This window comes from Xiphophorus hellerii, chromosome 18 (genome assembly GCF_003331165.1).
Source record: "Xiphophorus hellerii strain 12219 chromosome 18, Xiphophorus_hellerii-4.1, whole genome shotgun sequence".
NCBI lineage: Eukaryota > Metazoa > Chordata > Actinopteri > Cyprinodontiformes > Poeciliidae > Xiphophorus > Xiphophorus hellerii.
This window is the reverse complement of record NC_045689.1, coordinates 18,067,045-18,082,582: the sequence shown is the minus strand read 5'-3', so window position 1 is coordinate 18,082,582 and position 15,538 is coordinate 18,067,045. Positions and strand designations below refer to the sequence as shown.

General features: G+C 37.3%; 2 protein-coding genes across 5 annotated transcripts in view; one reads left to right on the top strand and one right to left on the bottom strand.

Annotated features, from left to right (window-relative positions):
- sphkap (SPHK1 interactor, AKAP domain containing) overlaps positions 1-5,541 on the top strand; it is a 120,565-nt gene extending 115,024 nt beyond the window's left edge. For 3 of the 4 annotated variants that reach the window (XM_032545473.1, XM_032545474.1, XM_032545475.1), the window contains 5 exons: positions 345-506; positions 2,696-2,779; positions 3,127-3,176; positions 4,178-4,362; positions 4,504-5,541. In XM_032545473.1, coding sequence (XP_032401364.1) covers positions 345-506; positions 2,696-2,779; positions 3,127-3,176; positions 4,178-4,362; positions 4,504-4,659 — 637 coding nt within the window. In that variant the 3' untranslated portion in view covers positions 4,660-5,541. The remainder of the gene's footprint in view (positions 1-344; positions 507-2,695; positions 2,780-3,126; positions 3,177-4,177; positions 4,363-4,503) is intronic. The other variant, XM_032545476.1, reaches the window with a different exon arrangement.
- A 1,584-nt stretch (positions 5,542-7,125) lies between these two features.
- daw1 (dynein assembly factor with WDR repeat domains 1) lies at positions 7,126-15,317 on the bottom strand. The gene is made up of 13 exons (XM_032545478.1): positions 15,236-15,317; positions 14,923-14,995; positions 14,674-14,818; positions 13,973-14,031; positions 13,235-13,357; positions 13,035-13,134; positions 12,050-12,157; positions 11,503-11,609; positions 11,277-11,379; positions 10,697-10,811; positions 10,508-10,584; positions 8,655-8,817; positions 7,126-8,464 (listed from the first exon to the last, which is right to left on the bottom strand). The coding sequence occupies exons 1-13, from the start codon at positions 15,273-15,275 to the stop codon at positions 8,430-8,432; spliced, it is 1,248 nt and encodes a 415-aa protein (XP_032401369.1). The 5' UTR covers positions 15,276-15,317; the 3' UTR covers positions 7,126-8,429.
- Between the last annotated feature and the right edge of the window lie 221 nt (positions 15,318-15,538).

Sequence of the window (15,538 nt, the reverse complement as noted above, 5' to 3'; positions counted from 1 at the left end):
AGAAAAAAAAAACAACACCCAGAAGTGCCCACGAGAATGATGTTTGCTGAATCATGGAAGATATGGAAATAAATTAGCTATGTATTTATGTAGCACATTGTAGTTTTATTTTGTAAAATAAAACTATAAAGGCTTTCTATTTTTAGTAAGTTTACGAAGGCTATGTAACATAGTCTAAATTAACCCACTGTGGCTTCTTAAAATGCAGTTTTGAGATTTTAGGTACACAAACTGAACACAGAGATTTGAGTACATCATCCAGAGTTTCTAAAGACTTTGCAGCGGTCATTGTGCTCACTCAGTTGCTGGTCACTCCCACCATGTTGCGGTTTGCTCTCCCCCAGCAGTGAGAGGGACAGACCAGCTGTGGCGGTGGCTGCAGTAGTGAAGAGGGACAAGCGTTCAATGAGTGCTAGCAGTGAAGAGAGCATGGGGAGCTGGTCTCATATAACCCCTGAAGATGACCCCCACGAGGAGACCAGTAGTTTTATCCAGCTGAGTGAGGGGTCAGTAACCATTGCTCCTCGATACCGCTCCAAACGCTGCTACTGCTGTTCCCACCCTCACTCCACTCTCATTGGCCCATTGCTTCTGACACTGACTCTCGTGCCAACCCTAACTGACTTCCTGCTGTTGCTGTACCCACACCTGCCAAAGCTGAATTTAGCTAGGAGCTCATAAAGTCCATGTAGAGCTAGAACTTGTCGACACTCCAAACTGCCTCCAGTAAGGTAATATCACAACTCCCTGGAATACAATTAAAATTTCAGATGAGTTCAGAGTGGAATATAACCTGTTTTGCCTGAAACAAAAGATGTGCCACAATAACAGCCAAAATATTAAAAAGAAAATACAAAAAGGCTCTTTCTTGCATCTTTAAACAGGTCCATCCACATAAATTTGAAAATCACAGAAAAAAGTAATTTCTTGAAGCAATATAGTTTAAAAAGTGAAATTCATTCTATAGGTTCATTACACACATATTTTAGATGTTTTTTATGTGCATTTATAGTTTCTAAAAATTCAGTTTCTCCAAAAATTAGACCAATAGTAGGTGATTTTGAAATCACCTACTATTACCTACAGAAATGTTAGGTAATGCTGTTGTTAGCACCTACACAAGAGTGGGGAAGACTGTTAACTTGATTTTTTGTCCATAAGACATTAATTGAAGGCTAAGCCTCAAAAGACCACTGTTAAAGAAGTTAGCTCTTCACAGAGTGCTGTATCCGAGCACGTTGATGGAATGTTAAGTGGTAGGAAAATGTGTAGAAAAAGTTGCACAAGGAACAGTGACAACCACAGAGTTGAATGGATTGCGAAGCAGAAAGGAAGAGTTTGAGGGAGATTTACTGCCCTGCAGCTGGAGTCAGTGCATCAAGAGACATGACACATAGCCGGAAGCAGGAGTTGAACTACAACAGCCCCATTCCTTGTGCTAAGTCACTCCTTGAACCAGAGATGAAAGTAAATTTTGTATTTCTTTTCAAATGCAAGGTGTAAAGTGCTCAGAATAAAAGTTGCTTGAGCTCTTGTGTGAAGTTTCCAATCAAGTGATCAGCTAGTGTTGGTTCACTGTATTTTCACTTTGCTTGACTGTCATATGCCGCAGTCTTCCAGAGAAAACTATGGTGTATTAACAAAAGGAAGGTAAAAGATCCCAGAACCAACAATACAAATGACCTTAATTCGTTATTAAATCAGCCTAGGCTTCTCAACAGAGTCACAGACTGATCACCTCACTGCCACATCATAACAGCTGGGTTTGGTGTGGTCAATGTTAGCTTACAACCTGTGTATCTTGTTTATTACAGCGATCCATAACGTCAACATCTGATGAAATTACGTGTTTCGTAGCCTGATTCATTCCAAATGAGTAAAAGGAAAACGTCTAACATTTTGGGTTTTTCTCCCTATTTTTGGGCATTTTAAATGTTCACTCAAAATTCACATGACAATTAGATTGAAACAGCTGATACACTAATTTATTTGTTATAGTTAAGGAAAATGCTTTCCTTAACTGTAAGGAGTAGTCCTACATTTCTGCGTTAGTAATCCTTTTTATTACTATCATGCAATATTCTATTTTCAGAGAAACAGAATTTGGGGCTTTCATTAGCTGCAAAAGTCATAATCAGCAAAAGTGATGATAAACAGTTGAAATATATAGCTGTGTAATGTGTTGCTTTTTGAATTGAATCATTAAAATAACCCTTGGATAATATTGTAATCCCTTGAAATGCAGTTGTATGTGTAACTGCTTCTAAATGTGTTGGCAAAGACAGAAAAATGAAAAAGACTGACCTCTTTTTATGCTCAGTGTAGCAGTGATACAAGGTTTTTAAATGCACAACCACAACTGCTGCTCCCTGCTAGCTCTCCATTTACCTGCTTACTCTAACTTCACCTCATCCCTAATCCATGCTGTGACATATGGGCGTGACTGCCAGCCTTGCCTGTCCACCCTACCCACCTGAACTATCTCCAGATCTTCTCATCCCCATGATCAGATGGACTCGCTGTTTAAACACAGTTCACCAGCTCTCCCAGCTTGAACCTCCAGTTGTGCTACAGCTGTCGCTACAGTTGATTACCAGCTAACTGAAACATAATGCGCGTCACTGTGCTTCGTCTCGTACTTTCCGGCTTCCACTTGCAATGTAGCATCATCTGTCTTCTAATCTTCCGACTGTAGGAACGGGACAAGCAGTGCTTCTAGCCTCGGCTTGGCAGACCTGGATGCTTTTTCTGATGTTCCTTCTCAAAGCACAGTGATCAGGTATGTCATTGTCACCAGAAGATGCCCATTATATTCCTCATTAATATGTCACTCCCACATTCATGGTGACAATGTTTCATTAGAATAAAGTAATTGGTTTGTCCCTATTGCTTTGTGTTGACATCCTGAGACGTGCTGGCCAACCCTCCCTTTTGTATTTTCATCCTACTGCAGATACAGCATTGGTGAATAGAAAAGAAAATAATTAATTCACAATTTATTTCTCTACAACAGATAGCAGAAATTTTCAAAACTGTTTGTCCTTATTGCTTTTTCTAATGTTGAATAATTTCTCAACAAGTGTTTGATTATACCCACCCAACCTGTCTTAAAATATCTGTTCACAGTGAGGAGACAAAGAAAGGCCACGTGGAGGGAACTAAAGTCAGCACTTTAGGTATGTGTCCTTGTTGATTCTTATGTTACCAAAATGCTATCTGCCTGTTAAAATCCTATAAAAATGCAGGCACTTATGTATATGTTTGTATTCTATGAATAGACACAAGATAGAAAATCCACCTCCTGAAAAGCCCAGTTTGCTCCAAATTGTCAGCTCCACTGTCTCTCACTAGATCCTCGTCTAACTCTGCAGGATTCCAGCTTATATTCAACTCAGCCTGTAGATAAAGGCAGTTCAACACTGTAAGGATTTGCTCACCTTGTCACTAGAATATTTCAGCACATCTCTGACAGGAGACATCTGCCAGATAGCTTTTAAAGTAAACCCTGCTTTTCTTTACAGGACTATAAAGGTTTAGGATTTAGATTACAATTATGGGTCGGATTTTGACCCGTAGGAGCTTCTTGCTGTGAGACAACAGTACTGGTCACAGCAACCCGAGTCTCTATCTGTGTAGTTCATCTCCAATGTCTTTTTAGTTTAAAAATATACTACAAAAACACTCCTACAATTGTTTTTAGAGGTTGGCTTGTAATTTTACTACTCCACACAAGCAAAGTATAAAATCAGACATTATGAAGTATAGATTGGTTTTTAATTTGTAAATTAAATATTTATATGAAATACTACATACATTTACCGGACAATTTAAATTTTATGTGCTTTGATTTTATGTGAACTTCAATCATTTATTTCTCTCAGTTTGATCACCTCACTATTATCGTAGAGCTCTTCATACGCTAATGTTTCACTATTAAGGTATTCCTTATTTAATGACTCAGGTTTTAAGAATATCCAAAAGGAAAACAGAGCCAGATAAATGTATTGTTTGAAACTGATCATGTTGTAACATCGGGAAAATGTTTATTTCTAAAGGAAAATCAAATGTGGCCTCATAGTCCAGTGATGAACTGCTTAATCAAGTGTTAGGTAGGAGTGACTTCTACCTAACACTTGATTAGGTAGAAGTCCAAATCAAGTTTCTTTTTGTCCTTCAGAGAGCTCTTCAGGAAGTCCTGCAGGCGGCGGCAGTAACCTCAGGCAGCTTTTAGTGGTAAACTGTGACCTGGAGCAAGAATGTGAGGACTCTGAGCTCAGAGTGGCTCTGCAGTGGATTGCTGCCTCTGAATTGGGCCTTCCTGCTCTCTACTTCAGGAAGTCAAAGGAGAAGAGGTTAACAAAGGTAGGAAATAGTTTAAAAAAATAGCAAATGGTTTATATTGCTTGACATGACTGTAGTTTAAAACAGTTTCAGTAGAAGTGTATTTGCATACACAAACAGATTCAGTGTTAATTTATTTTTGAACATATTCTGTTCCTTCAGTTTCAGAGGGTGGTCCACCTGATGGCCCAGAAGGCATGGCGGATTGCTGACTTGTTCAGCGCTGTGGTTCAGTTCTGTAAGCTACACAAGACCAAGGAAGAGGCAGACAGGTCTCTTCGTGCCAGCCTCTTTGACTGGCTTTTGGAAACCCTTTAGGACAAACTGACCTCATCTTACTGCAAACAGCAACACATCGTCGCCTGTTATAGTTGGTCTGCAATGAGTTTGTTACTGTTTGCCCCATTCTGTCTCATCTCCGTGTCTGTTATTGTAATCTGGAAACACCTTTTTTCTCCTGGACTGAGAAAGTCTCATGTGGTTCTCCAAACAGGTGGAATTTGACCAGCTTCCCTTTAATTCCAACATATTTTGTTTTACATTTCATCTCTAATGCGAGTTGCCTACAGTTAAAGCCAACGATACCAGCTGAACATTTCTGACGGGAGCCAACTTTAAAGATCTTTTCTTTTTTTTTTTTTAAAGTAAGCATGCTTTAACAGCACCAAAAAATATATAAAAATAAAGTATTGTAAAAAAAAAAATTAAAATTTCAAATCTATAGCTAGCTAAATCAGCACTCTAACATGTTAGATCAAAATGGCTCAAATGATATCTCTTTTTTTCTTTCTCCACTGTGACATGCATATTGTCACATCTTTGTTTTGTTCTTTGGATCAGTCTCTGTAGTGACTATGAAATCCATTCCTAAGTCAATATGTTGTTTATCCTCTTGTTACCTGAGATCTGTTTATTTTGGATAGTCGTGCTGTAAATACTGTAGATTTTGGAACTGTTGCACCTTGGAGTAGTGGACTGCTCTCTATAGCTTTTAATATGTCCAAAAGACAAAGTGAGGTTTGTAATGTTAAATTTGTATGTGAATTTGCTCGTCTATTTCTCTACTTAGTGGTACAATAGTGTAACATCAGCATCAGGGGGTAAAAAGAAGCACACAATTCAGCTGTAAACTCTGTCTCAGTGGAACTGAATGTATTTATCTTTTGACATCAATAAATGTCTGTGATGTGAAGAAACAAGCATTTGGAAAATCATTTACACTTGATGAAAGGACTATGAGAGTATCAGACCTTTACCTGCAGCCGATGCGACTTGACAGTTATCCAGCACACCGCTAAGAAGGCGAGTAAGCCATAAAAAGTCATTGCTAAACAAGCTGGCTGTCCAGAGTGCTGAATGCAATTGTATTACTGGAAGGTTGAGTGGAGGGAAAAACTTATTTAAAAAAGGTGCACAAGTAACAGGAATAAGCATAGAGGTGAAACAAAGCCCAACAGGTTTTTCTATATTACATTATTCTACATTATGCCTTTACAAGTGATCTTTCTTGTGGATGCCCTGCTTATGTAATTGTAGTTGTAAATAAAAACATACTGTTACCCAAGGATAAACTGCAGGAAATAGTCAGTTGTATTGCTATTTCAGCTCTGAACCACACTCTGCTAATGTTTTGCTACTCCAGCCTCAATCTCAAGATCCCCACACTTTGGACATTCTCAAGAAATCAGGCCAGTCAGTGCCTGACAGCTGGTATAAAGTTGTGTTTCTATAATATGCTGTTTGGTTTTTCTATATATGGAGCTGTGGATCATAGCCAGATATGTACATTTTAGGATTGTCTGCTAAAAGAACATTGTTGCAGATGCAACTTTGAAATCCTAATCCATACTACCATATCGTTTTAGAAAAGAGTTTTCACTTGCATGCAGTTATAATAAATATTTATTTATTTTATACTGTAGAACTGTGAAATTCACCTGATATGCTGACTGGAGGATGTGGTGTGTAAGATGCAGCTCCTTGTTTTTTTGCAGTTTTTATAAGAATCACACTGCCTGACCCAGGAAAGAATGGCAGTTGTCTTAAGTGCTTTTCACTTATGACAGAAGTTCTCACTGCAGAGTGTTGAAATCATAGCTTGTAAAATAGGACCTTACAACCCTTCCTCAATTGAGAGACAAGAACTGCTTCTCCAAGAGTTATTAGCTTGACACTCAAATGCTCCAGACCAGCTCACAAAACTTCTGGAAGTTCCGGACAGTCGGGTAGTAAAGTAAAATCCCTCTGTAATTTTGCTTAGTTTTAGTTCAACAAAGAATATATGACCTGTGTTGTTCATCTAAGTTTGATTTTCTAAATTTACCAAACACAAATTAAGGATCAGCTGACATTTGCTTCTCCTGATAATCTTCACATCTCACTTTTTTTTTTCCAAGTCAAGATTCAGGTCCTGAAAGTCAAGTTTCAAATATCTAATGACAATAAGTAACATTCTCATATCAAAAGTATGTCATCTTGTTTTCCTATAAGATCACATCATTGTAGGATGTATTTAAATAATGATCCATTTAATTTAACTCATAACCATTTTATACTTTATCTTGTTCAGAAGATTTAATTCAGTATGTTAAAGAACAGCTTTTTCCATATTTCGAATTTCTGTCATTAGAGCTGCACAATATACTGCAAATTCAGCATTACAGCAGAGTTTCTGTGGGCGACATGCATAGCGCAAAGAGCTATGTGGACTACAATAAATGTTTGTTAATTATTAAAATACCATGCAATAAAAGGTTTTGAAGACACAGTAAAGAAATGAGATTGTTAAAAAGTATTTTTGTTTTAATGTCAGCAGATGTTGTACACAAGCAACCTATTTGATAAAACATTTATCAAATAAGTTACTATTTTCCGGTAGCTTGGTGAACTACTAATTATCTGGGGTCTATGCTTGTTATGAACTCAAAGTAGTAAGACATTAACACCTTTTAAATGCTTAATTATCACAAATGTTACTGATGTCACAGAATTCACAAATATGATTACATAGCATGTTTTGTTACCTAAACTAATTTATTGAAAATTAGTTTAGGTATCGTTAGAAGTAAGTACAAGTTATAGTTATAGACTGGTGCACAGGAAAACGTGTACTACATTTATGTTCTTGGAAAAGTACTAGGGACAATTTGACAGTTTTATGTCCATTTTCTGAGAGAATCACATTAAGAAGTCTTATTTTCCAAGGTGTTGGAGGTAAGCTTATTTGTTTACAAATTGCCCCAAGTCACTTAATATAGACTATTGCAGTCCTACAACTAACATGCAGATTGTTGTGAGCCATGCATAGTCATTCATAGTCTGAGAATCTGTGAACGTCCCTGGTTAATAAATCAAATGCACCTTTCAACAGGACAATATGCACATCATTTGTAACAGTCGTGCTCTGTGGTTTACTGTAGCCTTGAATAAAGATAGATAAACATGGAGGCTGCTGATAACTCCTTTTACCAGCATGTACTGGCAAGAAACATCACAGAGAACCTAAAGGTATACTGTGTATAAACACTACATTTCCACAGATTACACAACATTAATAATTTATTAAAAAGATCTCTAGTCAATAGCGTACTTTCAGCCCTACTGCTTCAGTAAAAGATTGCCTCAAAAAGTTTCTGTTTTTGCGACTAAAATGAAGACGCAAGTCTTCATCTTTACCTTATTGGTACAGAAAACTTTTGTATTTAGAAAACTGCAATTGACCGTGTCTTAGTCTTTTTTTCACAAATCACTTTTAGCTTTATCACTGTTTCATGCATGACATGATGGAATCTGTCAAGTATAAATCAGTGCAATTTGAACTTTATAAATACCTGTTGAAACTCAGATTATTTACATGTTAAACTCTTAAAATTGAGGGTGTGTTTTCATTTAATTTTTATTTTAATAGATGAAAAGCTTGTTTAATACTCTGAGACCAAACTTCAATAGTGACCTTTAAATACTATTTTGGAAACACCTAATTCAACTGAGCTGCGTGTAAATAAAACAATCATTTAAGCCTTTGATTTACAAAAAAGAAAAGGTTTGAAAAACATCTTTTTTAACTTTCTGTGGGGGCGAGGGAAGGGTCAGTACCAGATCCGACATGTGTTATCCTTGCTGCCTGCAGGGAAGCACAAACATAAACAGGTGGTCACACAGAAGGACACAGCTGGATGCTTTTCATCTAACATTTGCAATTAAGCAAATGTGACAGCTAGCATGGAGGATTTCATTCACCCCCTCAAGGATTTTTAAAGTGCATGTTTGTCACACTAACATGCGACAGTGAGACGTTGCGTCTCTTCAGATACCTGTAATGATGGTGTCCCCCTCGTAGTTGAAGGCACAGGAGAAGATCTCGTCTGTGTGGCCCTCCAGGATTTGAAGGCAGGCTCCGGACTGAACATCCCACAGACGGGCTGTCTTGTCTGAGCTGGCCGTCAGGACCCTGCTGCCCTGGGGGCTGAAACAAATCTGCAAGGAGAGGCTGGCATCACTCAGAAGTTTGTGTTTTCAACGTGAGCATTGATGACGTCATCTATGGTAATACTTAGCAAAAGAAATTCTCATAAAAATGAACTGTGAAATAGCCCAGGGTTTATCATTCCCTAAATTGTTTTATTTTCTAACAGAGAGGTAGAGGAATAGAGAATTAAATTAATTGGGCACTAGTAGGCTATTACCATAAAGTAAGCCTTTATTAAGAACCCCAAACTGATCCCAAAGGACAGAGAGAGACTGAAGACTGAACAATGAGAAGCTGGATGATCTGCTGATGTTCAGACCTTTGTGGCTTAAACTAAGCTTCATCATTTATGGTTGACAAGGTTGCTGCATGCCTTTTGCTTCGTGTATCAGAAAAACAAAACATATGAAGGGATGAATCTTAAAAGGAAGGTTACAATTTACAGAGAATTTTTTTTGCTTTTTTTTTGTTCTATGTAGCTTTCGGATTCTCTTCTTTATACAAGTGTTGTAGTCATAGTCTTGATATGTGTCTAGGTTTAATACTGCAGATCTAAAACTCTTTCCATGAGGTATTTTTAGATGCTCCCATTAAAGGCAGACTAAAGTTAAATTTCCTTCCCTTTAGCTTTGGAGCAAGTTAAGGAGACTGTGAAAACCGAATTTCATAAAAGAGGACATTTTCCCATTAGGGGGTAATTTAGACTTTACTGAAAAGCAGGAATGAAGCTAATGGGGTGTCCAAGATAGGAAGGATTCCCCTGATAAGCAGCTTCATAATAAACACAGAAGATGTCACATTCACTGCAATTCAAACAGAAGCTCTCATCTTAGTGACTGGCATCAGTTCCATTTCATTACAAGGCTATCATTTCCTTCTTAAATAAAATATAGCGAAGGTTAGCAAGGTGAATCGGCACATTGAGACTGGAATATGTTGAAATGAGCAGAAAATGCATGAAGGGTGAGATGCTGAAACAGAGTGAAACATGGTTAACATGCATGTAGGGGAGGGGGAGAAGCCTCCTCTTAGAAACAGATTAGTGTCATAATTCTCTGGAATCATCCTCCGTGCTGCCTATTTTTTACTGCCTGTCTGTGTTGCAGTAAACACATCCAGAGGACTCCTCTGAGTAAAATCCAGAGGAAAATAAGCTCATGAATAACAAATGTCGAAAATCACTTGCCTTTAAGAACAGGGTAAATGCAGGGCCAGACAAATTACAAATTATGCAAAAGCATGCATCAGCTTGACTTCACAAATCCGTGTAACACCAGGTTAACAGTCTCTTTTTTTATGCCAGGATTTATGTGTCAAGGCACGCTGTAATGATTTTGCTTTAAGTGGAACGACTGACGGCACAAGGTCAGACTGACAATCAGACCTCCTGAAGCCTGTGCTACTGTCTCTCCATTTCAGCATCACAATTTATCTTATTTTAGCAAGGTTACCAGAGTTCCTTCCTCTTCCAAATTATGCAACGCTGTGAGGAGGTTTACTTAACTTTTGCTGGCTGACATATTTGTCATCTGATTGCTTGACCTGAATTCTAAAATATGTACCTTACCCACACATTGCAGCATAAGCATACAATTATCCTAATTCTTTAATATTTTGAAAATTGTCTGCAGAACAAAATCAAGTAATCCGATATTGGCACAGAGTGAAAACAAATTGGTCAACCAACCCCCAACATACCTTGGAGATTTCCTTGTTGTGCCCCTTCAGTGTCACCAGACACTGATGTGTAGCTGCATTAAATATTTTTGCTGTACCTGACAAACACAGAAACAGCTTATGTTTGTTTATGTAAGACCTCAAACAGTTTATTTGTGAGGAATCAAATAAACTTATAAGATAGTTTTTAATGCAACGGTACGGCCTCACCATCAGCAGAGGCTGTAGCAATAAGCTGACCGCTTAAATCAAAACACACATCTAACACCTCCTCTCTATGTCCGACTAGGGTGGCCACACATTTCCCACTGACCGCATCCCACAGCTACAAAAAAAAATACACATCACTTTGATTCACATCAAGACAACATTTCTCTTAAAAATAACCCAAATAAAAGAGGCTAATTCAAAACATAGAAAAAGCCTAGGCATACAAACAATAAAGAAAAATTGTTATTTCAGGCCGCTGTTAGCCGTTTACTCCAGCTTTAGTTTAGCTTTCAAGTTAAATAATGAGAGCATTGGATGATTTGTAGGAGGGATTCAGTCGGGCATTAATAATTGACTGGATCTGAATAATTTCTCCATGAAATGGTTCAGAACTTAAAGACAGAAAGGACATTTGACAGGGGTTATCTATACAAGTAGGGACATTCCTCACTTAAATATCAACAGGCTCTAAAAACAGCAAAACAAGATTTTCAGTAAATGTCAACATGTACAGTTTTTTTATTCCAGTTTTAAAAAGTGCTAAAACAGTCAAAGAATCAAATGTCACACCAATTCCTACCTTGCAGGTTTTGTCAGTGGAACCAGAGGCTATGAGAGAACAATCCCAGTTAAACTGAACATTACTTATTTCTCCCATGTGACCTATCAAAGTGTGAACCCGTCTAAGACAAAAAAAAAGAAAAAAGACAAGAAATGTAATTTATAAATGCAGAATGTGTATGTACAAACTAAGTGATGACTCATTACAACTGGACGCATTCACAGCAACAATAATAACATCTGACCTTTTGGAAGAAACATCCCATATAGCAACTGTGTAATCAAAGGAGCCAGTGACAAGATGATTGCCAACGGTGTTGAAGCACAAAGAGAGGACCTCTACGGTGTGGCCCTGGAAGAAAGAAGAGAAAGAACATCACTCCCCGCTGACTTATATCTGCTCTCTATTATATTCTCGCTCTTTCTCTTCATCTCACAGAAAGAGTTTGGCTCAGGAATTGATTTTCCTCATCATTAAAGATTTAGTTCACGTCATTTAGCTCTACATGATGTGAGGAATTAAAAAATCTGAAAGAGTTCCTCCTAACTTCGAGCCTGCAAATCTCTGAATCAACACCATTAATTGCCCAAAAGAATTGTTTTGGTGGTGGATTTTTTGTTAAATTCACAGCTCTAGATAATTCACAGCCATGCTGTGAAGTACATATGCTGCCACCAAACACAAAAGAATGCTATAGGAAGTTTTAGTAACGATTACTTTTACAATATGTGCATCACTCAAAATACAGGAGAAATGCAAGATAAGCAAGCAGTACAGAACAGATAACTCACTGTCAGTGTGGCCACCTCCTCCCCGCTTTCCACATCCCACAGCTTTGCGGTGGCATCCATGCTGCCTGTGGCCACCAGTGTACTCTGAGGGTTGAATGCCAGACACACCTACACAACAGATTCTTCCTTTTACACTTTGATATTTCACTTTCTGCAACAAAACTAGAGACATGACCTGGATGTATTTAATATATTCAAATTTGATGTGAAGCTATGATACATACAGATTTATTTCTTTGAATCCTCAGTTTACCTTAGCCCTACTCAAATGGCAGTCAATAAAGTGCATGAATTCTTAACATACAAAACTGTTTATTACATGTGATGCAACAACTACATGTGCATGGTTGTATTTTGTCTTTCATTCCATATTTCTCCATTAGTGTTGCCCAACTGGTGATAAATACACAGTGCTCACACCACACCACATATAGTACAAACCACATTTTCACTCTTGAACATGTTATGACCACAAATTATGTGCATTTTACTGGGATTTTATGTGAAAAAGTTTTTTTTTTTTTTAAAAAAACATTCATCCATTTTCTTCCCCTTCATTATATTACATAAAACCCAACAAAATATGTTGAAGATTGTGGTTGAAATCTATCAAAATCTGAAAATAAAGTGTATAAATACTTTTATGAAGACACTTATAAGGGACTTGTAAAATTAGTACTTGAGAGAGTTGAATGAGAGTTGAAATTACAGTGCGTTGGAAGAAAAAAGAGTATTTTAACAGAAATTTGAGGTAAAACTTTATCTTATTTGATGAGCTTGGATGATCTTCTTCCTGGCCAATGTCATGGACATAACCACAAATGGTTAATTGTCTTTGCTCTTTTTTGGGGCCAAATTAGATTTTTTTTCTCCATGTTTTCTGCCAGAGGTCAGCATTACTTAGCCAAATCAAATCATATTATTGATCCTGTTTTATCCTTTTTAAGGATAAAAAAACATACAGATTCAAGTTTAAAATACCTACTATTTCAGCCCTGTGTCCACAAAAAGTATGAAAACATTTGCCTGTCTCCGCACACCACAGTTTGCAGGTCTTATCGAAAGAGCCTGTGGCAATCTTGTCTCTATGTTTAATGAGGAGGAAAGACAGCAAGAAATGTAAGTTTTGTTTTGAACGTTCAACGAAGCAGCAAAATTCTAATATGTGATCAAACAGCTCGTTACCCGTAGGGATTGTTGAATGCGATTGCATATACAACGTTTCTGTGACCCTCAAGTGTGTGCAGCTCTGTGGCAGAGGCGGTGTCCCAAACTCTACATGTTCTGTCATAACTTCCAGTTATGAACCTACAGAATTTGAGAGAAAAGAGTAACAACAACACAATAAGTAACAGCATGGGGCTATAATAGAGGGCAGAGGTGAGAGTTCTTGGGACCACTGATTTATAAGATCATACTGCTGGCATAGCTAAAGCAAGGTCTGTTTTATTATAACAACAAAAACATTTAAAACTGACAGTTTTAGATAAGTGAAACTAAAATATATAGACACAAAAATATATAGAAAAAAAATCTGAAAATAGTTTTTTGGGACAATGTGCTTTGTTCTGAAATATGCTATAAGGTTTTCTAGCCAGATATTTTTCAACAATTCTAGTTTTTTTTATTTTTTTTTTAGAAAACTAGCTACAGCCATTGCATCTACCAGGTACTTTTTTCTTCTTTTCATTCTTAGCTTGAGAGTTCAGCTCTTTCAAAAGATTTCCACAGGGATTTAGTTCTCATATTGCTGATGGCCAATGATCAGTCTACCTTTGCCCCTTCAAAGATTTCTTTTGCTCTTTGTGAAGTAATTGAGATTCAAACGAGGAATACTATTTTGTTAATAAGATTTGTAGGCTTGTCATCATTATTTATTTGCTAAATGTGGCAATGACAGCTAACTGCATTAAGACTTCTCACCTTGATCCAGACTTATTAAAGGCAATATTGGTCAGAGGCAGTATGTGTGCCTTCAGCTCCTGCAAAATGAATAGAAATGATAGATAAAATATTAAAAGAAAACGTTCCAAGGCAATATTGACTTAATTCATAATAGTTACCAATTCAACTCCATGTGTAAAATTATTCCATCTATGAAATGAACAGGCCTCTTTCTCCTGGCCTATGAGTGATGGATTAATGTGTTCTTTTCTCATTAAAATGTTGGGAAACTCACCCAAGCAGCTGATAAAAAACACTAATTAGCAATCTTAATGAACTTACACATCAAGCACTGTTTACTCACCAGGGCTTAAGAACCGAAACCACTAGTGCTCTCTAGTGACAATTTGGAGGTATGGCTGCTACTATAACAGCTGAACCTCATGCATTTCCCACAAATTCAGGGTTGCGTCACCATAGTAAAAAATATTTAGAGAATAGAAAGGCACCGAAGTAAGCAAAATTATCTAATTAGTAGTCACATAAAATAATACTTAGAATGACTTTGTGAAGTCAATAGATCACATTCAGAAACTTTTCCCCATTTAAAAATAAAAATATAGATTCAAACACTTCCTTGAAAAAAAACCTGGGTAATGATGCGTTTGGAAAATGAAAAATTCCATTTTAATTTATTTCATTTGAATTGCACGTCAAATGAATAAGTATCATAAACTGACCTTGCAGAAACAGAACCTGTGGTGGTCCTGCTGACCCTGTTTCTGTTGGAGTCGGAGAACCAACTCTTTGACCTGTTCGGCCCGGGACTCTGTGATCAGAGGCTCTGATTGTCTGATTTCTGACACCAGCTCATCTGTATTTGTTCTGTGAAGAGCGAATGCAAAGCATGGAAAATCAGTAAGTTACTAAAAAAAATTTTTTTAAAAAAAGTCCATCCATCCTAGTGTTAAAGGACCAAACTCACGCACTCAGGTGTCAAATCCAGAAGATCGATGGATTTGGTCCTCAAATAGCCTCCTCGCTCATATTCCAGGATTATACCTGTCGAAAGAAGAAAATAAACTGCTGGTAGTGTCACATTAAAGAACCTGCGAGTTTTTCGTTTTGAGTTTATCTAACACAATTATCTCTATCTAATTTTGCCAGCTCCATTTAACGGGGCGAATGCTAGTTTAAAGCAATTACCGTGGAAGTTGGAAACAATTCTACACAGTGCCGCCATGTTCTTTATAAGAATGTCTAAACCCACATTAAATAGAAAAAAAATAATAATTAAGTTACCGGGTGGATAATATCTGAGAAGAAACCGCTTGAGTCTCATTTTCTGCTGCAGACCACAACAAACAGTCGCTATGGCGACGACAGCGCGTGCCCCGCTTCACACATGCGCAAAACCGGTTAATTGGGTGGATTAAAATGGGAGTAGATTAAAAACAAAGAAAAGAAACACGTTCAGAGAAAATAGTTCTTATTATTGTTGATGCATATAAACGCATAGAATTTTTCATCTTTTTGTAGTTGCCTCTGAAATTATTTTCTACTTTCTTAAGTAATGATTATTAAACTGTACTACACTACTTTAGA